This window comes from Podarcis erhardii (assembly GCF_964252035.2).
Source record: "Podarcis erhardii genome assembly, chromosome: 12".
Classification (NCBI taxonomy): Eukaryota; Metazoa; Chordata; class Lepidosauria; order Squamata; family Lacertidae; genus Podarcis; species Podarcis erhardii.
Genome location: NC_138513.1, coordinates 37825524 through 37853113, shown reverse-complemented (window position 1 = coordinate 37853113; position 27590 = coordinate 37825524). Strand labels below are relative to the sequence as shown.

Sequence of the window (27590 nt, the reverse complement as noted above, 5' to 3'; positions counted from 1 at the left end):
ACGCTCGCTAGCGGCAGCTGTAAGAAACAGTGGGCTTGTGGATGTATAAATATTATATGCTTGCATAGCAACCAGAAATGCTGGGAGGCGCAACAGGAATAATGAACTGGCTATATATTGGACACAGCAACTGGAAAACAAAAGCAAGCAAACAATACTGCCCATAAGTTAACTGCACAATGAGATAACTGTTGATCTCCTTGCTTCTTAGCACCCACCCAGGTCAATGCCACCAACACTGGGAACCGCTGCTTTGACCACTGCGCCATACTGCCTCCCTCCTGGGCCCACTTCTTCGAGTCTTCTGCATTTTGTCCAACCTAGTATTCATTGGCGAACCGTTTGCCCACAAACGACGCAGTGTGCTTCTCTTCTCTGCACAAGAGGAGCGCCTGGCCAGCTTCCCCCCCCCCCAGGACTAAGGCTCGCGGCTCAGGCTTTTAGTGTTTCAAGAGAAATCCGAGAAGGCTTTTATTGTGAAAAGAGCTTCTGCAATGTGAGCAGGCCTCCCCCCTTCCTCTGATCCCCCTCCCACAAGTCTGCCAGTCCTGGCACACTTTGAACACTCAGCAACTAAGTTGGCTGGCTGCTCAGCGAGCAATTCGTCCTATGGCTCAGAATCATCTTTCCCCCGTTTGCACAGGGTCCCTCTGAACACTTCTACGAGCCAGAGCAGCACCTGGAAAGTTTAGCAAGAGATTCACAGGCTGTATTTTTTTAAAATCTAACTCCCTCCTCTGTCTCTCTTTTTTTGGTTGAAAGATGAGTAAGAAGAGGCTCAGCCTGCAAACCAAACTCTCCCAACAAAGTGTGGCGGCTGGGAATGCACCTTGAAGATGTAACATCTGGTTGCAGTTACCCCAAGAGAGAGCGAGAAATGGAGAGAGACCAGAGATCTTGACGGCTGATGTTCTGGGCTCTTGGGAAGTTCGACGTATGGGGTCTTCCAGCTGAGCGATGAGAAATTAACGGGCAACCGATTAAAGGAGGCAACCGAGCCCGGGGTCTTCTCCCGGAGGTGAAGACAGGAGGTGGGAGGAAAAGGAAGAAAACTGTGCGTCTGAGCATGGTAAGAGTTTTGTTTCTAGTAGTGCAGTCCTAGGAAGTTCAGTGTTGCTTACTCCCAAATACAGTGGTACCTTGGTTTAAGTACAGTTCTGTTTACGAACGATTCGGTTTACGAACTCCCCAAAACCGGAAGTAGTGTCCCAGTTTGCAAACTTTACCTCGGTTTAAGAACGGTATCTGAACGGTAGGAGCCACATCGGTGGTGGGAGGCCTCATTAGGGAAAGCGCGCCTCAGTTCAATAACGGTTTCGGTTTAAGAACGGACTTCTGGAAAGGATTAAGTTCGTAAACCGAGGTACCACTGTACGGGATTCAGGGCCAGCTCAAGGAATTTTGCTGCCTGAGGCAAAGGAGGCACCTGCCACCCCAGGCCATAGAGAGAATCCCACCATCCTGGCAGAGGAATCTTACTGACAATGGGATGGTATACCTGAGGCCAACAGGGGAATCAGGAGGAATGGAGGGATGTCGCCATTCACTCAGTGTCTGCCACCTGAGACAGCCCCCCCGACTCTGTCCAATGGCAGGGCCGGCCCCGCTAGAGCTGTAGTTTCAGTCTACAAAATCCTTGAGGGGGACAAATGGATTTGCAAAGGTCTTGTTCCCACATTACAGTTCTCCACTTTACAGGGATTTCCCCCTGTACGAAACGCAGACTTCCCCAGTGTGCCTTCCCCTGCTTCGGTTCCAGTGTGTCTCGTGGCATTAACTCCCACCCTGGGGGAACTGTAAGAAAACAAGTTGTGCCTCATCTACGGCTGACCGATACAAGACGGATGAGTTTTAGGATTTGTGACAGGTGCCATCCTGGCCCCGCGGCCAGCAACTGAGTGGCAAAACAGCTGAGGGAAAGCAAATAGGGAGCCTCTTATATTGCACAGCAGGCGTCATGTGGGAATGTGGTCTTATTATCCTGGATGGTAATGAAAACTGTTATTCAGCTCAGTTTGGACCTTACTTTGGGGAAAAGGTGGACTAAACCAGGATGGCCTGTTGAGAAAAGATGTCAGGCCATGGTTATGAACCACCCTGAGATCTACAGGTATAGAAATGTAATATATGATAGTAATAATAATACTGCATGGAATGCGCAAGGTCAGAAATTCCATCTCTGACTTCTCCAGGGAAGGCAGAGAAAGCCCTCTGTTTGAAACCTCGAGAACTTGAATCAGAAAAATCTTTATTTGCACCAGCTGCTAGCCATAGCAATAAAATAAAATAAAATGTACTGAAGATAAGAGGTAAAAATCTAATGATAGAAAATAATCCTCTAGCACCATAATTCAAAAGCATCAATTCTTCGGCGATCAGCCTTCTTTATGGTCCAGCTCTCACTTCCGTACATCACTACTGGGAAAACCATAGCTTTAACTATACGGACCTTTGTCGGCAAGGTGATGTCTCTGCTTTTTAAGATGCTGTCTAGGTTTGTCCCAAGATTCTGCCCATGCGCAAATATTTCCATCCTTCATGCCTTCAGGCATTTGAGGATGAGTTGATTTCCAGTGCTAAGTATTGCAATGAAAGCATCAGTTAACCATCCTTCTCCCTTCCACAAAAGTTCATGAAGTTGATTTGTTTTTAAAGGAAAGATGGAAGTCTCCTTCGGAGAGTTTCTATGACTATTTCCTTAAGCCAACTGACATTCCCGGCTTTTCCATGATAGCTAGTTCCAGTATAACTTCTAGGAATCCTTGTCCGGGAAGTCAAGCAGAGAGCCAATTCTTCACACCTCCACACCTACCGGCCAGGATCTCAACTTTCCAATCCTCAACACAATACTCACGGGCAAGGATCCCTACCGATTCCTGACGCTAGATGTTAGCAAGATAGCGAGAAGGGAATTGTTTTAGCAGTAATGGCTCTTGGAGGACAAGAATGCTGAGCCTGCCCCCCCTTTCTCTGAGAGAGCTGTAGTGCTTTCAAAAATATGTGCAAGGTTGCACATTTGAGCACTGATGCAGACATGTCGCCTGCATATTAAAGGGAGCTTTTTATTAATTTCCAAATAAAAAATACATAACACATCACATTTCAACTTTAACAAATTTTTCACTTTTGGACTTCCTTCAGCCTCTCTGATAATCATCCAAATTTAATTTTTAAATACACATTTCTTAAATTCACTATTGCCTTTCAATATACCCTTTGAAACCTGTTTTTCTTTTTTGCAATATTTCTTTGACTTTTACAGAGCTTCTTTAAATGCCACTAACGTTATTTCTCTATCACTTATGCCTTCCCAATAGTCCACCAACTTTCCCCAGTCCTCAATAAACTTTTGGTCTCGTAGATATCTAATCTTTCCTGTCAATTTGTCCAGTTCTGCATAGTCCATCAGCTTCATTCTCCACTCCTCTAATGTTGGTACTTGTTCTTGTTTCCAATTCTGGGCCAGTAATATTCTCGTCGCTGTTACTGCATATTGAAAAAGTTTACAACCCTTTCTATTTATTTCATTTCCTATAATGCCTAAAAGGAAAGCCTCTGGTTTCTTAACAAATGTATATTTCAACATTTTCTTCAGTTCATTATAAATCAATTCCCAGAAGCTCTTCAGCCCAGAGTTGTCAATTGTGCAACGGATGGTTCTTTCTCCTTTGCGGTTGTTTTTTTTTAAAAAAATATTTTTTATTTGATTTAACAAGCATAGAGTTATAGCAATACCAAATAAACATCCCCATTTAGAGATTTCTCTGAATCTCTAGACTCCCCCCCCCATCCCCTCCATGGGTCTTATTGTCAACGTTTTCTACTGCATATTATTTCACAATCCATATTTTGCATGTATTCATATTGTCCATAGTATTTGTTACATTACAAGTGTTATTAAAATCCTGGTAAAGTTTTCATCTGCTTACAGTGGTCTCCTAAATACATTATAAAATCTCCCCATTCATTCTTAAAGTTTTTGTCTTCTTGGTTCCTGAGCAGTTTTGCCATTTCGGCGTACTCCAACAGCTTGGTTTGCCATTCTTCTCTGGTCAGGACTTTGTTTTCTTTCCATCTCTGGGCTAGTAGCATTCATGCGGCTGTTGTCACATACATAAAAAGTCTTTTCTGCTCCTTTGAGATGTTGGTACCTACAATTCCTAATTAAAAAGCTTCTGGTTTTTTTTTTTACAAAAGTTATTTTAAACACCCCCCCCCCATTCATTATACATCATTTCCCAGAATGCTTTGATAACTTTACATGACCACCACATATGATAAAAGGTACCTTCTTTTTCTTTACATTTCCAGCATGTAGTTGTACAGTCATACCTCGGGTTACAGACATTTCAAGTTGCGCATTTTCTGGTTGTGCACTGGACCGAACCCAGAAGTACCGGAATGGGTTACTTCCAGGTTTTGTCGCGTGCGCAGAAGCACCAAATCGCCACCTGCCCATGCGCAGACGTGGCACTGCGGGTTGCGAACGCTGCGGGGTGCGAACATGCCTCCTGCACGGATCACGTTCGCAACCCGAGCATCCACTGTGCTTGTCTTACACATTTTTGCTAACTTACTAGGAGTCAAATACAAATGGTACATCATTTTCATATAGTTTTCTTTCAGCGTGCAACAGGCCGACTTTCTCCCTTGGTTAAGGAAGTGACTAGCCTAAGTCTTTTCAGGCAAACCTGCACCACACCCATTTAGGCAGCTGGATGTGCTATTTTGGCGCATCTGATCTTTGTAGTACAGTATATGTGCTCAAAGTGCTTCATTCATTCACTGCTGAGTCGGGTAGGATTTACCTTGCTCATTCTCGTGGCATTGTGGGTGTTACCCAGAAAGTGGGGTGCCTCTTCTTCTATCTCTGTGATATCCCCCTACCTATGAGCCTTTCGTTTCCCATAGGATGGTGCTCGTCTTCACTCCTTGTCGTTCGTCAGCAGCAGAAAAAACTTGGCTGCTCAAAACATTCTGTTGTGATTACAATTGCCCACAGTCTCAAATGATAGGGCTGGTTCCGCTCATACTTTGTGCCTGCAGCCGAAAAACCCTTGCTGATGCCATGCGGAAATGGCAGCTGCAGAGATCCCTAGTCTGCCTGAGCACTTGGGCCTTTTTCTCCCAGTTCAGGTCAATTCAACAAACTGGCAAACCCACAACCCACTTTTTAACCTCTTGGGTGTCTGAAAAAGTGGCTTGTTGACTCATGGGAGCAAGCCAGCCAGGCCAGGAACTGGGCCAGGGAAGACCACGGAGGAAACCTGCGTTCGCGCGGACTTTGGGATCGTGGCCAATGTAAACAGCTGAATTGGAGAGGTGACTCTCCTTTTCATGAGTGGTGATTTTGAGCATATGTGTGTTGGCTTTTTGCTGTTCTTTTCTCTCGATGGCAGCAGAAATGTGGGTCTCAGAACAAGTGGAAATTATTTTGTTTGGGGGGGGGGAGTCTCCTTTGAGGATGATTATTTATTATAGTTGCTTTTTTTCCTTTTCATTTTTGTACAAAAAGTAAACTCCAGGCGACTTGCAGGGATCCCCACTCTTAATTCCACTCCTTTCATCTGGCTATCTTGGAATCTAAAGAATGCACATTATGCATTCCTTGGGGAAAAGAAAATGGAGACTATATCTGCTGACTTGCATGCCTTCAATGGAACCCGATGCTGTCCCCTGTGAGGAACAAACTAGCACACTGCAAATCTTGAAGAAACTGAAAATCTGTGTTTTGCGGTTTTGTATGCGGTGTGAAAATAGAGGGTTGGTTTTTTAATATGTAAAGCATTTTTTTCCCCTTCAGAAAACAAATGCTTAAGAACGGCTTTGCAAAATCTAAGGAGGCACACAACAGCTTTTGAAGCCATTGGGAGTCAGAGCTGGTAATCCCATTAAGAAAGAAAAATATAAAACAAGACTGTGGTTCCTTCTGTACGAGATGTTCAGCCTAGAATTGTTCCGACTTCAGTCAGCCTCTGCTGATGGAGAATCCAGACAACATCATTGCCAGCTCATTGCATTCTGACTTCTTTCTCAAGGCCGAATTCATGGCAACACCCCCATCTCAGCAAAAAAGCAACTACGGTGTCAGCCTGGGTGCAAATAACTGTGGTGCGTTTTCTGGGCTACTGTGCTTTTAAATAACAGCTTCCTTCTCTGGAAGGAATAGTTTCCTCTGCCTCTCCCACCCTCTTCCGCTCCACATTTGCTTTTCTCTTTCCTTAGCTAAGTAATTGCGCCAACATTTGACAAGAGACAACTTGGAGCCAGTGGCATAGTGTGGGTTGCCAATGTCCGGGGCCATGGAAGTGGGGAAAGGGATGGAGTATGCATACACATTCAACTGCCTAGTAGCACTTCTTCTTCTCCTCTGCGCTGAATTCCCAGAATATCACCAAAGTCTTTTTCATATCTCCTCACAAAGGCATGAGCTTTCATTGGTTCTATATACCTCTGTTTTTTACGTTTATAAGTAAAGGAAATTCATTCAGTGAATTCCCATCTGATGGGCCTCCCACCTCAGGATCACCAACAGATTAGAAGCAGTCCTCATTTAAAGGCAAATTTACACTTTCTGAATCAATACACAAAGCAAAACTTGGCCGCTCTTCAAAAATCACACTTCCCCAAGTTTTGCAATGCTGTTTTCCAGACAAGCAATGTGTATATAGCACTTGGGAAGAAAAGCTGTGGAGAGTGAATATAAAGTTTACAGCCTGTATATTACTAAAAGAAAATGTAATGAAGATGCAATACAGGTGGTATATGACTCCTGTAAAATTAGCTAAGATGTATAAGATAGACAATAAGTGTTGGAAGTGTAAACTTATGGAGGGGACGTTTTATCATCAATGGTGGGAGTGCAAGAAAGTTAAAAGCTTCTGGGAGGATGTATATAATGAATTGAAAAAGATGCTAGGTTACACTTTTGTTAAAAAGCCAGAAGCTTTTCTACTATGTATTATGGGAAAGGACATCAGGAGAAAGGATTGTAAACTATTTCAGTACGCGGTTACAGCAGCCAGAATTGTGATAGCTCAGAGGTGGAAGCAGGAAGAAATGCCAACAGTTGCAGAGTGGAGAGCAAAATTGACAGAGTATGCTGAGTTGGATAAATTGACAGGGAAATTAAGATACCTAAAAGATCAAAAGTTTATTGAAGATTGGGGGAAATTTGTGGGTTATCTGGAGAATAAATGTTTTCTAAACACAACGCAAGTGGGTTTTAAAGAGGCACTGTAAAGAATTAACAAGTATTGTTCAAATCGAAATAATGTATAAAGGGAGATATGTATGGCAATATGTAAGGATGGAATGTGTTTCAAAGACTCAAATTCGAAGGAATGTCAACGTCGCTGAAGGAAGTCAAAAATGAATGGAAAGTTCTGTATTTCGGATATATTGTATTTAGAATGAAATTAATAAAAAATTTTAAAATGCAAAAAAAAAAAAAAAAAGCACTTGGGAAGACAGGTAAACTAATGCCAGTGTACTGGAAGAAGCAAAGATCACCAGTGTCGAAGCAACGATTCTTCAACATCAACTTCGTTGGACTGGTCATGTTGCTCGGATGCCAGATTATTGTCTGCCAAAGCAACTACTCTGAACTTAAAAATGGAAAGCGTAGAGTTGGTGGTCAACAAAAGAGGTTGAAAGACTCTCTCAAGGCAAATCTAAAAAAATGTAGTAGAAACACTGACAACTGGGAAACACTGGTCTGCAAGTGCTCCAGTTGAAGAACAGCCTTTTCCAAAGGTGTTGTGGACTTTGAAGATGCTCAAACTCAGGACAAAATGGAGAAATATGCTAAGAGGAAGGCACGCTTGGCAAACCCTCACCGTGATCAACTCCTGCCTGGAAACCTATGTCCCCACTGTGGAAGGACGTGTGGATCCAGAATTGGCCTCCACAGTCACTTACGGACTCACTTTTAAGACTGTGTTTATGGAAGACAATCTTACTCGGCTACAAGAAGAATATAGAAGGGGGAAATGGGCATCAGGATGCATAAATTAGTGAAAACAGCATGCAAAAAACAAACAAACCACTTTCTGTCCAAATTGCATGCAAACCTGTGGATATGAGGGAAAATTTGTGCTAAAGTTCTGGAGAAGTTTCACGAGGTTTTAGAAAGAGCAGCCTGCAAATTGATGTGGAAATGTGTGGAACTGGACCTAAGTCTGGGGAAACCAGCAACCCAGAGAAACTGATATTGATGGATTTGCTCATCCCCCGCTTCAACCAGATCCTTTTAACTGGAGATTCCAGGAATTGAATCTGGGGTGTTCTGCAAGCAAAGCATGCAGCGCTATTCTCCATTTCCAAGGGATGTTCCTAATGTGATAGGAATTTTAGGGTTTTAGATATATGGCAACGTTCATAACCACATGTACATAGATCAGCACAGGAAAGCCAACCTGGAACCATTTTGATTCCTAAACTGATTCCTAAACTGAGCAAATGTTTCTCTGCATGGTCAAAATGGAAAAGTCCCCCCATTGTCTCTTTCCTCACAAATCCTGTCTTAAGGACACATTTAAGATACAAGGTGTGAGCCTGTGACCTGGCCCAGGAAATAAGTATTTTACCACTACAAAAGAATGGCCAGGCTCCCCAGGAAATCCAATCAAGTAACCTGCCAGACAGAAGATAAACAAGGACAAGAGAAAAACAACATTTAAATTTCTGTGATGTAGGTGGGATGTATCTGAGGGGTGGTCTTAGGTTACACCCCTTCTGTGATGTATGCATAATGTTTCTGGGGGTGGTCTTGATCTACAGAATGGGAATTTCAAAAGTCTTTATAAACCCTTGCACAGCATTGTTCTGGGTCCTCCTCCTCTCCTGCGTGTGAGGGGAGTACCCTGTTGCAACAGATCAATAAAGATCAAGCTTACTAGCTGCTTTGCTTCTCAATATTCTCTGGTTGGCCTCTGTTATTTTCTCCTACCAATAGGGAACCTATGTAAGGACTCTATATGGGCTCTTGGATACCCCATAAGGGAAAAGGGCATATTTTTATTTACAACAGATGGCGACCATGCACGAAGGGACTTTTGGTTACCCGGATTCTGGAAGCGAGGAAGGACTGGTTATCCAGCGCGCACCAGGCAGTTTGCCAGGAGGAATAGCCAGTCTTCCATCGATCCCAGGGTCTGGAAATAACTGGAGGTTCAGCGGGGCTAAGGAAAACATGTTGCCCCACCTCTGCTGTATACACGCCAGCAATCAAAACCGTATGTATGGGTTTGGCACTGGGCTGAATTTCAGCCATAAAATAAAAACGCCTCTCTTTTGTCAGTGTGGAGCTGACGCAGGCAGGCGCTTTAGTGAGGAAATATTGAGCATGTTGCTTGCAGAAGCAAGACAGTTGTGGGTTGTCTCCCCCCCAACCCCCAACCCCCCAAATCTCCACACCATCTTCTTCACAACCGCTAAGCCGCTTTAGGCTTTTGATATTGGGTGCCAGAATCAACACAAGGCATTTACTTTTAAGATATCATCTTTCATTTGTGAAAGGGGAGAGGGAACGGGAGATTGCATTTTGTTGATGGTGAACAGCCTAGAGCAGAAGGGATTCAAGTCAAAACTCACCAAAGCCAGGGGACGCAAACTTTTTTAAAAAAATATTTTTATTAAAGATTTTCTTGGTTTACAAAAGTACATGCCTTGTCTCTTTTTTTCTGGTTGTACAGTACAGTCGTACCTTGGATGTTGAACAGAATCTGTTCCGGGAGTCTGTTCAACTTCCAAAACGTTCGGAAACCAAAGCCCAGCTTCCGATTGGCTGCAGGAACCTCCTGCAGCCAATCGGAAGCCCCGTCAGATGTTTGGCTTCCAAAAATAGTCCGCAAACAGGAACAGTCACTTCCGGGTTTGCGGCGTTTGGGAGCCAAAATATTCGCGAACTAAGCTGTTTGAAAACCAAGGTACAGTGGTACCTCAGGTTACATACGCTTCAGGTTACATACTCTGCTAACCCAGAAATATTACCTCGGGTTAAGAACTTTGCTTCAGGATGAGAACAGAAATCGCGCTCTGGTGGCACGGCAGCAGCAGGGGGCCCCATTAGCTAAAGTGGTGCTTCAGGTTAAGAACAGTTTCAGGTTAAGTACGGACCTCTGGAACGAATTAAGTACTTAACCCGAGGTACCACTGTACAACTGTATTTCTTACAAATCAGTTACATTTGATGTGAGACCTTAATGTTGAGTACAGTACAGTGGTACCTCAGGTTACGTACGCTTCAGGTTACAGACGCTTCAGGTTACAGACTCCGCTAACCCAGAAATAGTACCTCGGGTTAAGAACTTTGCTTCAGGATGAGAACAGAAATCGTGGAGCGGCAGCGGGAGGCCCCATTAGCTAAAGTGGTACCTCAGGTTAAAAAACAGTTTCAGGTTAAGAATGGACCTCCAGAACAAATTAAGTTCTTAACCTGAGGTACCACTGTATAAGGTTGGGGAGCTGGAGTCTGCAGCATAAAACAGCAGGCTGAAAACATTTGCTCCTAGTACATGACCCCAGTCAAGCTTGCAAAAATATACCACTTGTCAGACAATAAGTGTTGGAAATGTAAGGAAACTGAAGGAACGTTCTTTCACCTCTGGTGGACTTGCCCCAGGGTTAAGGCCTTCTGGGAAATGATATATAATGAGCTGAAAAAGGTATTTAAGTATACCTTCTCTAAGAAACCAGAGGCCTTCCTTTTGGGGATTGTTGGCCAGAGGGTGTTAAAGAATGATAGAACATTTTTTATGTATGCAACAACAGCAGCAAGGATACTCGTCACTAAATATTGGAAAACTCAAGGTTTGCCCACACAAGAAGAATGGCAGATGCGACTGATGGACTACATGGAGTTAGCAGAAATGACTGGCAGAATTCGAGACCTGGGAGAGGAAGCAGTGGAAGAGGACTGGAAGAAATTCAAGGACTATTTACAAAAGTACTGTAAATTGCACGAGAGTTAAGAAGGATGAGAGATTTGAAAACAACTGGGCACCATAAAATTTGGTGAAAAGATTGCGAGAATGAGTGAATTTTATGAGAAAAATAGATTTTGAATAAATATTATGGTAAGATTAGAGATTTAAGATCTAGATAAAATTATTCAAAGTTAGGGACAAAATATTGGAAAAGTGTATAATAAGAATGGAAACAAGGTGATAATTTGCTGGTTAAGGTTTTATAAATTTGGAAAGTAGGAGTGAGAGACATGAGGGAGTCCAATAATGAAGAGAAGGAACATTGTTTGTATTTTGTTATGTTGTTTTTTCTTTTCTTCTTTTTTCCTTTCTTTCTATTGTAATAAAAAATCTTCAATAAATTTTTTTTAAAAAAAGAAAAAAGAAAACATTTGCTCCTAGTAGATCTGCTAAAGAATAGCTGTTCCATTAATTTAGGATGACCATGTGCCTTACTTTAGAGAGGACAGACTTCTATTTGAAGGCATCCTCTGTTCGAAGGGATGTCTGCTCCGAGTCTGATTTAAAGATTTAAAAACCCTGTAAGATAAAAGATTAAAAAAAAAAAACTGTAAGAAGGGAGACCAGAAGCCTAGATGTTGCCCACCAATAGTCAACACCTGGAGAGTTAACCTAAAGGTAAAGGGACCCCTGACCATTAGGTCCAGTCGTGACCGGCTCTGGGGTTGCGGCGCTCATCTCGCTTTATTAACCGAGGAAGCCAGCATACAGCTTCCAGGTCATGTGGCCAGCATGACTAAGCCGCTTCTGGCGAACCAGAGCAGCGCACAGAAACGCCATTACCTTCCCGCCGGAGTGGTACCTATTTATCTACTTGCACTGGGACGTGCTTTTGAACTGCTAGGTTGGCAGGAGCAGGGACCGAGCAACGGGAGCTCACCCTGTCACGGGGATTCGAACCGCCAACCTTCTGATCGGCAAGTCCTAGGCTCTGTGGTTTAACCCACAGCTCCACCCGCGTCTCTCGGACATTTAACCTACTCTGCATAAATAAGTAAATCTGTACCCTCTTTTAAAATTTATTTAAAGTGATGCATTTCCTCCCCCCGCCCCCAGCAAAGCATTAAGTGGCCACCCTACAGTAATTTCTCTGCTGTACATTTCTGCGTTTGCAGCCTAAACACCCCCCCCCCACCCAGGAGTCATATATTTATTCTTTTTTTGTTCCATCATCATGGCATTTAACCAGGACAGGGAACGATCTTGTCAATCACTGTCTTTGGAAGGGAGAGAGAGAGGGGGGGGCAGGGGCTGGAATGCATCAAAAAGAGGATGTTCTCTGCCTCTGAAGAGATCGGAGCAGGAGCAGACAAGGAAATTAATAACAGATTTCTGGCATCTCCTCGAAATTTATGTTGGTTCTGTTTTCCGCGATGCGAGACCAAGCTTGCAGCAAAGGTCCTGGATAGAATGTATTATTATAATAATAAGGAAGGGACTTCGAGGAGGAAGAGGTACAGATGGAGAAAAGGCAGGGAGCCTCATTTGGAGTCCGTTCAGGTAGCGTTGCTGGATTCAGAGCCCCCCAATGTGGACCCTTTGCTTTAATTTTATTCAGGTTCAATGCAGAGACTTCTGTCATGTCCCTTTGCTCGGCTATTATATTGCTTAAGAGGTTTTTTGGCAGAAAATTCTATCCAGTCTTTCAGCCAGGAGGCTGGGGAGCCCACGAGAAGCTTTGTGAGGCGCAAGAATGAGGCTGGGAGTTCGTTTGCTTGCGATGGCTCAGTTCCTGGAGCCTTGCCGTGGTGTCTGCTTAAAGGTGTTGTAGGAAAATCCTTAGGCTCACGTGGATCGCCAAACAAAGACACCAGCCAGGAATATAGGAGCAAAACAGCAGCCTGAAGGCCTGATCTTTATTCAAAAGGCTGTTGCAACAGGACTTCCACCCACCACATGGAAGAAGCAGGAGAAAGTCCTGAAGAAAAGAATGCTCTTACTTTTCTAAGTTTTCCCTTTTACCCACAACACCCTTAGTGAAGCATCATGGATATGTCACAAACAGGGAGGGCTTTTTTTCTGGCAGAAACCGGCTAATCAGGTTTGCCCCCATCTATCCCTTGACCTCCACCTCACACCCATTGAAATGTAGGTGGGTTCCCACAAGGCAAGACACAGCAATGACAGCAAGAACCTAGATCAAACTACATAACTGGGAAATGGGCAAAGCAACTGCTTATATACATTCCTGAAAGCCTGGGCCACTCCCACTCCCAACGCGATTGGCTGTCTAAACTTCTAAGCTGCAAATCACGACTCAGAGTCTAAGGGCCAATGGCAGAGGCCCAAATCCTGAAATGTTCTGTGATTGGACATCATGTATCGAATCAGAACACAGGAGCTCAGAATCCTTAGTACAGACTCAAGCTCAGGCAAACGTAGACCACTGAATATATAACACCCATCAAGTGATACAATGGAAATATTTACAGATTCCTGGTTTTCCCGGTCAGGTAATCACACTTCTTTGTCCTGACCAAGAGCACAATCCATTCTTGGATGGTCTGCTATTGTCCATGGCACCCATTTGCCAGTGTTATGTACTGAAGTTCTCACCCTGGGCCAGCAGGGGGATACTGTAGATAGTTTTCACACACTTCCACATATGCAAATAAGGAATTGAAAGTGATGTTCAGTGATTGGATAGTTACAGAAAGTGGTTACTGTTGCATTGTAGTGGAGCTCTATATAAGCAGGCTGGCTGAACCCTTCAGTTCTGTTCTGGGTTTGTGAATAAACAAGAGCTGTTTGAAGAATCGCTGTGTTGTCTGATATGTTCACCCACAACTTAACAGCCAGGATGCCAGTGATTATCTCTTGTGCAAGAGGCTGTTGAGGCTGTTGTGCACGTTCCGGTAACAAGCTGCACGCTCAAAAGATGGGCTTTAAGGGTGGCTGCGACATCACATAAAAATCTGCTTTGTGGTACCGTTGCGTTCCAGGAGTCTTCCAGAATGACTACTATCCTGGGGCCTTGCCCCACTGACTTTAATCTGGCTTGCCCCCAGAATGGAAGTGAGCCTGCTTGTAATTTTCATTTATTTTAACCTGCCTTTCTAGTATTATGCCCCCGCAAACCAGTACACAAAGGAACGAGAAGCAAGTTACAGTCGAAGAATAGTCACAGCGGAACAGATGTGCTGATTGGCATGAGAAACTACTCTGGAGACACAAGCTGGTATGAATTGCAGGTCCCCTCATTTTGAAGGAAAAAGTCACCAATCAGCTTTAAATTCTTTAGTTGCTAGTCGCAATGCTTCGGCAGCCAGCTATTTCTTAGGAAACACATCGAGTGTTTATTCCTTTATTGTAAATGGAGCCTCACGCTGTCTACTGAGACATAAGTCCCACTGTATTCAATGGAGCTTACTCCCAGGTAACTGGGTAAAGATTGTGCAGCTGGGTAAAGATTGAGAGCCAGTGTGGTGTAGTGGTTAAGAGCGGTAGTCTTGTAATCTGGGGAACCGGGTTCGAGTCTCCGCTCCTCCACCTGCAGCTGCTGGGTGACCTTGGGCCAGTCACACTTCTCTGAAGTCTCTCAGCCCCACTCACCCCACAGAGTGTTTGTTGTGGGGGAAGAAGGGAAAGGAGAATGTTAGCCGCTTTGAGACTCCTGAAGGGGAGTGAAAGGCGGGATATCAAATCCAAACTCTTCTTCTTCTTCTTCTTACACTGCAATCCTAAGGAGTTTTACTCAGAACTAAGTCACACTGAGTTCAATAGAATTTACTCTCTGGTATGTTCCTGATCCTTCTCACAGTTTCTTTCTTTCTTTCTTTCTTTCTTTCTTTCTTTCTTTCTTTCTTTCTTTCTTTCTTTGGAAACTGCTCATAGCACATGTCCTGTAGGTGTCATTTCTTTTCTTTCTTTTTAAAATCATTTCTATTGGGTTGTTTTTTTAAAAAAAACACACACCAATATCTATAGTCATTACATTACATTCAAATTTCCCCCTTCCCTGCTGACTTCCCTCAACTTCCATCCCTGGTTTATTACATCTCATATTGCAACCTGCTGTTTATATATACTTCTATATTGTCATACTATTAGGTTTCTTGTTTTTTTTATAAATACAATTGCAAATGTTTATTTAAATCCTGCCAATGACTGTATTTTTTTGTTGTTTCTGCAAATATGATGTAAAAAGTTCCCATTCTTTTTCAAAGTCACTATTGTCTTTTTTGCACAGTTTATCTGTTAACTTTGCCAACTCTGCATAGTTCATCAGCTTCTCTTCCCATTGTTCTTTTGATGGTATTTCTCCAGTCTTCCAGTTCTGTGCTATCAGAATTCAGATCCTTCTCACAGTTTCCATTATTATTATTATTATTATTATTATTATTATTATTATTATTATTGACACGGGTGTCACTGTGGTCTGAACCACTGAGCCACTTGGGCTTGCTGATCAGAAGGTCGGCGGTTCGAATCCCTGCGACGGGGTGACGTTGCTCTGTCCCAGCTCCTGCCAACCTTGCAGTTCGAAAGCACACCAGTGCAAGTAGATAAGTAGGTACTGCTGTGGCGGGAAGGTAAATGGCGTTTCCATGTGCTCTGGTTTCCGTCACAGTCAACCCCATAGTCACCTTTGACTGGACTTAACCATCCAGGGGTCCTTTACCTTTTTACTTCTCCTTCTTCTTCTTCTTCTTCTTCTTCTTCTTCTTCTTCTTCTTCTTCTTCTTCTTTTCATCAGAGAAATGTGGAAGATACAGCTCTACACTTGTACAGAAATATGAAGCGAGAATCATTCTTCTTAGATTCCTGCTTCCAGTCAGAAGCTCCTGCAGCCAATCAGAAGCTGAGGAAGCTGCATCAGACGTTTGGGTTCCAAAAAACATTCGCAAACCAGAACACTCATTTCTGGGTTTGCGGCATTCGGGAGCCAAAACGTCCGAGTTCCAAGGCATTCAGGATCCAAGGCACGACTGTAATTTTCTCTTAGACCATAGCATGCTGTAAATTTTATACCCCTCTTCCGCAATCGTTCCCGTGCTTCCATGTCTATATTATGATAAATCACTTTTTCTTATTCATATTCCGCAGGCCCAGAGAACATGGTATCGAATGAGGCTAAAGAAATCTCCTGTGACTGGTTTCTGCGCCTTGCTCGCCTTGTCTGTGGTGGCTCTTACTAGTTTCTCTTCGACATCCCTGAACAGCTACAAGAAGTCCAATTTCCAATACCTGCCTGGGAATGAGCCTCGAGGGAAAGCTGCCCGTCCCAAGCAGTTGTGGGCATCCTCTACTGTCCCCATTGCCTGGAAGGCTTGGCGTCAAAGCCGCCGGGAATGGCCCAGCCATCAGGGAATACAAACTCTGCCAAACCCCAGTTCAGCCCGCAAGCAGAACAGCCAGGCTGGGCAAAATCTTAGGGGTTTAAAATCAAAGGGGCAGGTTAAGAAACATAATGTCGCAGCAAAAAGCTCCGAATGCAGCAGAGAACTCCGGCGCCAAGCCTATCCCTTCAGGACTGGCCAGAAAAACATGAGAAAGATTGATGCCGCTTTTGCCAGCGAAGATCTGAGCACAAAGAAAATGGCGGGTCAGAAACCGCAGAGGGAGTCGGCCCTGTCCTCTCATCCTTTCCGAGATGCGGAGCCTGGAGCTCTTTTATATCTCAAGAATGTATCCACAGGCCGACGGACTTCTCCTCAGGAACAATGTAAGGCCAATGCGCAGACAGCTGGCGCCAAACATCAACACTCGGGTGTCATCAAAGCCATCACCTCAGGCGGAAAGTCGTTTCGCGGCACGACAGGCATTGGGGGACCGATGGAAAACTCTCGCTCGCAGAACCCAGAACCATCTCCGTTTTGGGCCAGAGATGCAGAGGAGCTGCAGAAATCACAGTGGTGCAAGGAGCCCCAACCCAACGGCGTTTCTGGAAGACGAGAGGGCAGTCTGAGGTTGGGCGAAAATGCCCTTCCGTGGTTTACGCCGGACGATGTGGAGAAGATGAAACTCCTTACCAATGGGACGGTTGTGAGCAAAGACCGAATCCCTGCCCATGGGCAAATACTCCGGGTCGGCCTTTCGCCCAGCCAAGACGCCATTTCCCACAACACCAAAAGACTCTGTTCTGAGGGGCTGTGCGGAGTAATCAAAAGGCCCACCGACCTCTATGAGGTTCTAGCTTTCCACTTGGACAGAGTTTTGGGGCTCCACCGGAGCCTGCCTGCGGTGGCCAGGAAGTTTGGCAGTCCCCTGCTACCTTACAAATACACCGACGGTGCCACCAGACCCATTGTATGGTGGGCCCCCGACATACAACATCTGAATGATCCCGGGAATGACCAGAACTCCTTTGCTCTAGGGTGGCAGCAGTACCAGGAGCTGCTGAGGCAACGGTGTGGCATGGAAGATTCCAGAACAACTCTTGGGAAGGGACAATGTTTGACCGTCCTGCATTCAGAATGGGCCAAACTGGCCCTTTTTGACTTTCTTCTGCAGGTAAACCTGGTGGTGGAGCAACCTTCCTTCCTTCCTTCCTTCCTTCCTTCCTTCCTTCCTTCCTTCCTTCCTTCTTTCCTTCCTTCCTTTTCCTGAACAGTGCAACTGCCAAGTCATGATAAGAGGCCGAATGGTGCTCCTTATGAGTACAGTCATACCTCGGGTTAAAGACGCTTCGGGTAGCGTTTTTTCAGGTTACGGACCACCGAAACCCGGAAGTAGTGACATGGGTTACTTCTGAGTTTGGGTGATTGCACGTACACAGAAGCGCTAAATCGCAACCTGCGCAGATGCGGGTTGTGAATGTGCATCCCACATGGATCATGTTCACAACCTGAGCGTCCACTGTACAGCCGTAAATTCATTCACATGTTTTGTAAACTCTGCTTTAAAATTTATTTTAAGCCTTGGAATATCACGTCTCAATTTTCTATGAGAACACTGTTTGATGCTTCCATACCACCGCTCCAAATCACTTAAAATTTGTGCTGCATGGTCTTTAGAATCAATTTGTGACAAATGAACATCTTTAAGTCCACCAACATTGGTTGCCTTGACTTGGCTGTTTTGCTCACAAATTTATTGACAGCTGCACAAATTATGATAGCAAGGAAGTGGAAGGGGCAAGCAGAATATAAAATGGTAGAATGGTATAAGGAGGTGTGGGATACACCTATTAATGATAAATTAACACGTGACATTAAGATAAGATGGGGAATAAGCAGGATAAATAATTTTGAGAAGCTATGGAGGGTGTTTCTAGAATTTGTACTGTTAAAATGCAAAGGTGTCAAATCATCACAAGAGGAGTTGAAATTTTGGGAGGTTGGATAGTTACAATGGAGCGGTATCAGTGGTGGGTTGCATATTTTTATTCTTATTTATTTATGATTATTACTTTGTCAAGAAGACGAAGAAGAACCACTGGCCTGGCTTAGTATAAGGCATCTTCTGATGTTCCTATGCAATGCTGGGCAGAGATTTTGATTTAAGTGCACTGACCTGTAGAGATTCGCTCATGCAGAGAACCAAGCCGTATTCTCCTGACGGCTTGTGTTCCTAATAACTCTTTGCAAATCCCACCAAGATGAGAGAGCTTTTCCATTATTAAATGTGAGCACAAGACTTCCCCATAATCTTATTATTTGCAGCTCTCTTAATATATGGCTCTTTCACATGTTTTCCCAAAGACCAGCTGCGCTCGTTGGAAATCTATCCTAAACTGCACACAGAGAGACTATTTCTGTTGGTTGTGGGTTTGAATTTTTTTTTTAACACCTTGAGTCGCTGATATAATTCCGATTGCTCTGTGAACAGCTCTCCACAGGAATAAGGGTTCATTGCCAAGAAAAATCTCAGAGAGAGAGAGAGAGAGAGAGAGAGAGAGAGAGAGTGTTGTGTGCTGTGGATGATTTTTTTAAAACGACAACAAAGCAGATGCTATTTTCAGGACTTGATTTGAGATATCTGGCAGTTCTCACAACCCCAGTTTCCATACGAGATTGTGCTACAGGTGTGTAGCACAGGCGTACACACGCTTCGACAAAATTATCCTCCAAAAACTGCAGCACAAAACACACCAATAGACTTATTTTTCTTTCATGCCCCAAATTATCCCTTTCTGCTTTTTTCTGTAACTTTGTGGCTGGGAAAAGGGGTGCGAGGTTTCGAGTTGAAAGCAGATAGAAGGGAAAGAGTTAAGTATCTCCCCCTGACTTCCCACTGCTGAAACCAGAAGGGAATGCTCTTAAATGCAACTTCTATGTTAACATCTAGTTTGGACCCCAATCCCCATTGAACCTGTCGAGTTTCGTTGAGGTAAACAGGGATGGCCAGGCTATCTGGGCAGTCAATATGCAGCAACTGGAGTTTGGCATCATTGCAAAATTTCTTCAACACATTTGCTTCTTCCAGGTACAAACATTTTTTTGTTTGCTTGGCTTGTGTGTGTATTTTAATACTTATTTTGGCAGGTACTAGGGTTATAGAGATAAAGAGCTGTGTGAAGTGTGGAATGCAAGGGAGAACAAGGTTTTATTCTTTAACGAAGAAAAACCTTACAGAGGCATTGTAAGAGAGATTGGCTCCAAGGGTAGATTTACACTCGTGGTTTTTAATGTTAAGGAATGGTTTTGATAACATATATGGACACACGTTGCTCGGTCCCTGCTCCTGCCAACCTAGCAGTTCGAAAGCACGTCAAGTGCAAGCAGATAAATAGCGGGAAGGTAAACGGCGTTTCCGTGTGCTGCTCTGGTTCGCCAGAAGCAGCTTAGTCATGCTGGCCACATGACCCGGAAGCTGTCTGCAGACAAACGCTGGCTCCCTTGGCCTATAGAGCGAGATGAGTGTCGCAACCCCAGAGTCGTCCACAACTGTGTATTATTAAAAGATGACACTGGAGGACGCTGTTGAGCAACCAGCAACAGGGAGACAGTGTTTCGACTGAGGCTGGGGAGGAAACCAAGGTAAAAAGTACATAAGGAATTGGGGAAATGTTTGAAAGTACTTTCCCAAAAAAAACCAGAGTCCTTTCTGTTGTCAGCTTCCTATGTTCCCGATAGAGCCATAAAATACATATTAACTTCCCCCCGCTCCCCGTCCTGTCCAAACTTAAGAACAATGTACAGATCCATGGAGGGATGGATGCAAGAGCTGTAATTTCAATACCACCAACTGTGTAATGGTGGCTCTAGGATAATTTTTGGAAGGTATCAGTATTTTCCCTGGCAACCTCAGAAGGCGAGAAATCTGAACCATCATTAAACAGCTGCCAACTCTCACACTTTCAGATATTCTGCTAACGCGCCATCTGCTGAAATGGTGTGACTTATCGGTACAGTGAAAAAGAGAACAAACGGTGCTTTCTCATGTTACGAAATCGCCCGAGAAATCAACGCCTCACTTAAACTGCACAAGTTGGAGCATGCAGTTCAAACCAGGCTCGAGGCGGCTTGCAACATGAAACAAATACCGAACAGCCGCATCGCAAAAGGAGTCACAAACAATAAATGAAGCATTTTTTAAAAATACGCAACCAAACGGAACCGTTTCCGCATGAGTTGCAACAAAATCTGAAATAAAGATGGAGAAAACTGAGAGCAACGACAGCAATGACCACCACCCAAGGGTGCCAACTTGAGTAAAATATTGGGGGGTGGTAGGAAAGCCCAGCCCAATCGCAAGATGTGGTACTCACCCACTCTTTGAATGGCAGTGCCCATAAACTTGGGGGGGAGCCCCCTCAAATACTCCTCAGCCCCTAGGAGTTGGCTCCTGACCCCCACCCCACATAACCCACAAAACAGCACCCCCAGCCCAAGAGTCTTTTCAGCAGCCTCCGCTTTTGTAGTTGGAGTCAGTCAGAGACTCCAGATGAGGTCTTCCAGGACTCACAGCCAAGATGGTCTGGCCTGTTCAGCAGCCTCCAACCCTTACCAGATAATTGCTTTTTCAGAATGGGTGGTGGCCAAGCCCCCTCATTTCTACTGACATTTCTAAACTGGGCAATGTTTCTTTCTTTGCCGTCCAGGCTTGAACTCAGCTGGGTTGCAAAGGGAAAAAGAAAGGTCCACAGTAACCGAAATATACTCAGAGTTGAGTGTCAATTTCAGGCTCTTTATTCAGCTCATAGTAGCAATGAATGAAACCTTCCCCTAAACATCTAGCTATATATACATTATTTACACAATGCGCCCCGCGTGATTGGCTAATTCCGGGCTGCTCTTGCAGGCCAGTCAGGTTGCTGATTCACTTCCACCTGGAGCTGGATTGGGTGGCTCCTGCGGACCAATCAGACTGCTGCATTCCGGATCCTATTGTTCTAGGATTCAGCTCAGTACATAACAGTAACCCTGGCTTGAATTCAACCTGGGGGGGGGGAGGAAGAACTGGGAGCTCGCTCCACTGCACTCCTGAGTTTTCCTTGGCATCGGAAACTTGGCACTTTTGGAATTTGATGCCTTTTTCTGTTGCTGTGGAGGGTGACTGAAATAGGTGGCCCATCTGACAAAGCACGGGCTTCAGTGTGTGCTCCTCGTTCCTTCTTTTAGCCAACATCTTCCATCATCAGACATCATATATGATACCAGGCCTGGGAAAGGTGGATGTGCTATGTGGGCCGGTTCACTCCAGCGGAGATCCCTCTGTGGGCCAGATCGTGTGCACGTGTGTCCACAATTTCCGGCACCTGTGTCTGCGCAGACACAATTTCCAGCGTCTGCGCAGACGCGATTTCCGGTCCCTGCACCTGTGCAGATGCAATTTCTGGTGCCACGGAAGTGAGTCCCCGTGCCGCGCTGTGGCGGTTTAGCGCAGCGGATGGGGACTCGCCGAGCGAGCGGCTAGGTTCGTGGGTGGCTCATGCCCCGGTTAAATGATCCCCGTGGCCCACTTGTGGCTCATGGGCCTTAGGTTGCCGACCCCTGATCTAGAGGTGCCCATCACCAGTGTCGTAGCGTGGGTTGCTGGCTCCAGGCAAGTGTTGTGCTTCCCTGGTGGACTGGACAGTGGCCAGTCTTTTCGCCAGCCAGCATCTAATCAAGGGAGTCTCTCCTTGCAAACTAGCCCCAAGCTGGGAGCAGAGATAAGGCAGAAAAAAAGTGAAGCCAGGAGTGATGCTGTGTCGCCTTGGCCCTCCTGTCCTCGCCGCCTTCTTCCTCCCTCCCTCCTCGGTGGGCGGCGACAGCGCCCTCCCTCTTGCAGCCCAAAGTCGGGTTGTGCGTGGGCATCCCTTCTCTGGCCACGAGGAGGAGGTGCCCCCACGCCAGCCCCAAAGGCTCATCCCATTCGCTGCTTGCCTGCCTGCGGCTCCAACCTCAATTTGGGATCCTGTCCTGGGGCCACGGTCCCTCCATGCTATGCCAGTGCCAGTCACTGAAGTAAATCATGTAAAGATCAGGCTGTAAGTGCAGAAAGTACTTGCCTAATAATAATAATAATAATAATAATTTATTTATACCCGGCCCATCTGGCAGGGTTTCTCCAGCCACTCTGGGTGGCTTCCAACAAAGATTAAAGGTAAAGGGACCCCTGACCATTAGGTCCAGTCATGACCGACTCTGGAGTTGCGGCACTCATCTCGCTTTATTGGCCGAGGGAGCCAGCGTACAGCTTCCGGGTCATGTGGCCAGCATGACTAAGCTGCTTCTGGAGAACCAGAGCAGCGCATGGAAATGCCATTTACCTTCCCGCCGGAGCAGTACCTATTTATCTGCTTGCACTTTGATGTGCTTTCGAACTGCTAGGTTGGCAGGAGCAGGGACCGAGCAATGGGAGCTCGAACCGCCGACCTTCTGATCAGCAAGTCCTAGGTTTAAACCACAGTGCCACCTGCGTCCCTCCAACAAAGATTTAAAATACATTAAAACATCAGTCATTAAAAACTTCCCTAAACACGGTTGTCTTCTAAAAGTAAGATACAGTGGTACCTCAGGTAACAGACGCTTCAGGTTACAGAAGCTTCAGGTTACAGACACCGCTAGCCCAGAAATAGTACCTCAGGTTAAGAACTTTGCTTCAGGATGAGAACAGAAATCGCGCGGCAGAGTGGGAGGCCCCATTAGCTAAAGTGGTACCTCAAGTTAAGAACAGATCTCCAGAACGAATTAAGTTCTTAACCCAAGGTACCACTGTAGTAGTTTATCTCTTTGACATCTGATGGGAGGGCCGTCCACAGGACGGGTGCCACTACCAAGAAGGCCCTCTGCCTGGTTCCCATTGACATTCTTGTTTTATAGATGGGGCTGAATGAGTGACTAATCCAGGCAGTTACGATCGATGGGGAATTTGGCTCCCGTTATGATCGATGGCTCCAGATCCTAGGTTACTCTGCAGTCCACTAGACCACACAGTCTCCAAGGACAAACAACCTAGAGATTGTCCGCCAGCCACCAGCAAATATTAGTCTTCCATACAAGGAAAGGTCTCTGTCTGACATCACAGATACAGAATTCTTACGCCTCTGAATCCTCCGCATCTCCTGCAGGTCCACGACCGCCTGGATCGATACTGCTGTGGCTTTCAGCCAGATCCTTCTGAGCCCTGTGTTCAGGAACTGCTCCACGAGAAGTGCCAAAACCCTGCCGAGCTGGTCTTGGTTCATATCTTGGTATGCCACTTCACTGTGAATTGAGTTTGTTTCTGTTCTAACACATTTTTAATATCTAAAAATATTTTTATTCATTTTTAACAGTTAACGTCACAAATAAATCATAATCATATACACATAGGATTCTCTGAATCCCTGGACTTCCTTTCACCTCTCCATGCTTTCCATAGTTATTCTTTTCCAGCTGCATCATATAATGTGTCAGAGGCTTAAAGCTGTCCAGTTGGCCAAGATAAGACTCCGGGCTCCCAGCCAGGTCTAAACCATTTGATTTATTTGACAAAATTCAAACGTACATCTCCAGCGTTTCAATTAGCGTCCTTCCCCTTGTGCGCAGTTGCTGCCTCTAATCTTTCTTCTTCCTTTTCCGCACCCAGCATGCAAGTCTGCGAAAACTCCTCCCCTTACTTCCTCTGCGTACAGAATGACTTGTTCCCGGCTCATCCTCCTCCCCCTCTACGTCAGACCCACTGTCAGACAAGAAGCTGCGGATAATCTCTTTAGGCTCTCTCTAACTGCTGGTTTCTGTCCTTTCATCTTTTCCCGTTTGCCTCTCCCTGACATAATGTTCTCCATATTTTCTTAACACTCAGTTCTCACCATAGTGCTCATCACATTGCAAGTGTTTTTTAAAACCCTGCCAATGTTTTTAATTGTTTACAGTGTTCTTTTAAAATATATTTAAAAAATTGTCCAGTAGCACCTTAGAGACCAACGAAGTTTGTTCTTGGTATAAGCTTTCGTGTGCATGCACACTTCTTCAGTTACGAAAGCTTATACCTAGAACAAACTTAGTTGGTCTCTAAGGTGCTATCGGACATTTTTTTTATTTTTTAATATATTTTGACTGCATCATACCAACACAGCTACCTACCTGGATCTAGTATTCTTTTAAGTAACTTATAAATTTTCGCCATTCTTTATTAAATTTATTATCCTCTTGATCTCTGTTCTTCCTGGTCATTTTTGCCATTTCGGCATAGTCCATCATCTTCATCAGCCATTCTTATCTTGTAGGTATTTTATCTTCCTTCCATCTTTTGGCTAATAACATCCTCACAGTTGTCGTAGCATACATAAACAGTCTTTTCTGTTCCTTTGGTGTTTTTGGACCTAGAATTCCTAATAGAAAAGCTTCTGGTTTTTTCACAAAATTTATTTTAAACATTTTTTTCAACTCATTGTAAATCATTTCCCAATATGCTTTTATCATCTTGCACGTCCACCACATGTGGTAGAATGTGCCTTCCTTCTCTTTACACTTCCAACATATATTTGTAGCAGTTCTATACATTTTGCTAGTTTAGTAGGAGCCCGTTACCATATAATTTTCTTTCAATGTGCAGTATGCTGTGAATTTTAAATCCTCCCTCCATAATTTCTCCCACAATGAAAGTTGTATATTATGTCCAATATCCTTTGCCCATTGTATCATTACTGAGTTTCTGTTCTAACACTTGGTGATTGTGGACTACTATGGCGATGCATTCTTGCTTCTTACTAAAACTTTTTCCCTGGCCCTAAATGTCAGAGTAAACATTTTGGATGAAAGAAAATAGGAATGAAAGAAGATGAAGTATGAAGTCTCTTGGGGGAAGCGAGAGACTTCTGCGGCTAAGGACCACTTCGCATTTAGTAATGTAAGCGTAATTGCTTAGTGGTGGAGATCGCCGCACACATAAAAATATCCATATAGCACTGAGCTGTAAGGTAAACATGCCAACATTTCCCAAAATGTTCTGTAACAGACTGTTCACATTTATGTACCTGTGTCCTGAGAGCCAGTGTGGTGTAGGGGTTAAGAGCGGCAGACTCGTAATCTGGGGAACTGGGTTCGCGTCTCCACTCCTCCACATGCAGCTGCTGGGTGACCTTGGGCCAGTCACACTTCTCTGAAGTCTCTCAGCCCCACTTACCTCACAGAATGTTTGTTGTGGGGGAGGAAGGGAAAGGAGAATGTTAGCCGCTTTGAGACTCCTTCGGGTAGTGATAAAGCGGGATATCAAATCCAAACTCTTCTTCTCTTCTTCTTAATGCCAAGTTGATTCTTCTTTTCCAGATCCGGAGGAGCAAGCCTTCACACTTAGTATTTATTGACAACGCAGGCAGACCAGGCCATCCAGATGCAAAACTGAACTTCAGGCTGCTGCAAGGCATAGACGGGTAAGATGGGCATTGGCGAGTATTACCTGTGGGCTGTATATATTCAATAACATTTCCTCTCCATGGTGCTCAAAATATTGATGATAAAACTAGGACAGCCCTGTTCCTTTTGAACAGGAGATGGTTTAGCGAGTATCCTTTCTTATTTAATAAATAATAATCTGGAGGTCAGAAATGAGAAACAAGTCGCTTTAATGTTTATAGACGCAGAAAAGGCCTTTGATAATATTTCATGGGCCTTTATGAAGAAAATGACAGAAATGATGAATTTTGGAGAGGCTTTTGGTAAAAGTATTGAGGCAATTTATTCAGAACAACTAGCTATGCTGATTGTGAACAATGGGATTATGGAAAAATGTAAAACAATGAAGGGGACAAGGCAAGGATGTCCCCTGTCACCGTTATTATTTATATTAGTATTAGAGACCCTGGCAAAAAAGATACGAGCAGATGATACAATAAAAGGAATAATGGTAGGAAATAAAACATATAAATTAAAAGCTTTTGCAGATGACCTTGTGATTACAGTAGAAGATCCTAAGTACAGTTTACTGAAAGTGTTGGAGAGGATCCAGGAATTTGGACAGTAGCAGGAATCAAATTAAATAAAAATAAAACTAAGATATTGATGAAAAATATGACAAAACAACGTAAAAAGGATCTACAACAAGTTTCTGACTTATGTTTATATATAAAAGTTAAATACTTGGGGGTATGACTAACAGCTAAAAATATTAACTTATGTAAAGATAATTATATAAATATCTGGAAAGAAATAAAGAGAAATTTAGAGATTTGGGGTAGGATGAAATTAATCCTTCAATAAATATCAGGCAGAAAAGAAATAGATCCCAGGGAGCAGAAGTTGGATTGCTTCGTATGCTGCCTTCATGCACTAATACTTTAGAATATGGGACTCTGTCTATAAAAAACATAACTTTTAATTTCTTTGGTCAGGTTTCCTGAGACAGCTGTGACTGTGCTCAAGTCAGGATGCTTGCAAAACCTGCTTTTGCAATCTCTGTATGTCGATGTGGAATTCTGGGGAAACCAGGGTGGACTTGAAGGAATGAAGCAATGGCTCCAAACCATCGACAGGAGAGGACAGATTCTGCTTAGGTATATTCAGGAGCACAACTTAACAGTCACAAAAGAATCCTCACGTTAGTCTTTCTTGACAAGGGTGACACGCTCACCTGCAACAGAAAGGAGCTTTTGAGCTTTGTCTGTGAAAATACCTCTGTGCCCAGATCTGCCAGCAGACACACAGGCCTTTGAGTGGCTATGTAACTTCTGTCATATGTGAATTCTGAAAATAAAGCTAATTTTTTAAAAAGAAATGTGTGACAAAATGGGTCTGTTGTATTTATATTTGAGGAATCATCCTACATCACATTTTCTGTTTTGTAGTGTATGGTTCTTCCACATACCGAGCACACATACCGAGCACAATTCAAAGTGTTGGTGCTGACCTTTAAAGCCCTAAACGGCCTTGGTCCTGTATACCCAAAGAAGCATCTCTACTCCCATCGTTCAGCCCGGACACTGAGATCCAGCACCGAGGGCCTTCAGGCGGTTCCCTCACTGCAAGAAGCCAAGTTACAGGGAACCAGGCAGAGGGCCTTCTTGGTGGTGGCACCCGCCCTGTGGAACGCCCTCCCTTCAGATGTGAGGAAAATAAGCAGTTATCCTATCTTTAAAAGACATCTGAAGGCAGCCCTGTTTAGGGAAGTTTTTAATATTTAATGCTGTATTGTTTTTAACATTTGATTGGGAGCCACCCAAAGTGGCTGGGGAAACTCAGCCAGATGGGCGGGGTATAAATAATAAATTATTACTATTATTATTATTATTATTATTATTATTATTATTATTAT

The 27590-nt window shown here is 44.2% G+C and overlaps 1 protein-coding gene across 3 annotated transcripts; it reads left to right on the top strand.

The window, feature by feature from the left end:
- Positions 1–27053, top strand: GASK1A (golgi associated kinase 1A). 3 transcript variants are annotated; one of them, XM_081882100.1, is made up of 5 exons: positions 1–1069; positions 16035–17441; positions 23428–23550; positions 25610–25713; positions 26671–27053. In XM_081882100.1, exons 1-5 carry the CDS (start codon positions 1067–1069, stop codon positions 26879–26881), a joined length of 1848 nt encoding a protein of 615 aa, XP_081738226.1. In that variant the 5' UTR covers positions 1–1066; the 3' UTR covers positions 26882–27053. The 3 variants fall into 3 exon arrangements, with proteins under 3 accessions (XP_081738226.1, XP_081738228.1, XP_081738227.1); XM_081882101.1 differs by lacking the exon at positions 1–1069 and adding an exon at positions 14067–14166; XM_081882102.1 differs by lacking the exon at positions 23428–23550.
- Positions 27054–27590: the final 537 nt, after the last annotated feature.

Excerpts from the sequence above, each read along its gene's own strand:
- GASK1A (XM_081882100.1), top strand. Across the intron at positions 23,551-25,609 it reads TGGTCTTGGTTCATATCTTG|ATCCGGAGGAGCAAGCCTTC; the intron begins GTATGCCACTTC and ends CTTCTTTTCCAG. Across the intron at positions 25,714-26,670 it reads CTGCTGCAAGGCATAGACGG|GTTTCCTGAGACAGCTGTGA; the intron begins GTAAGATGGGCA and ends TTCTTTGGTCAG.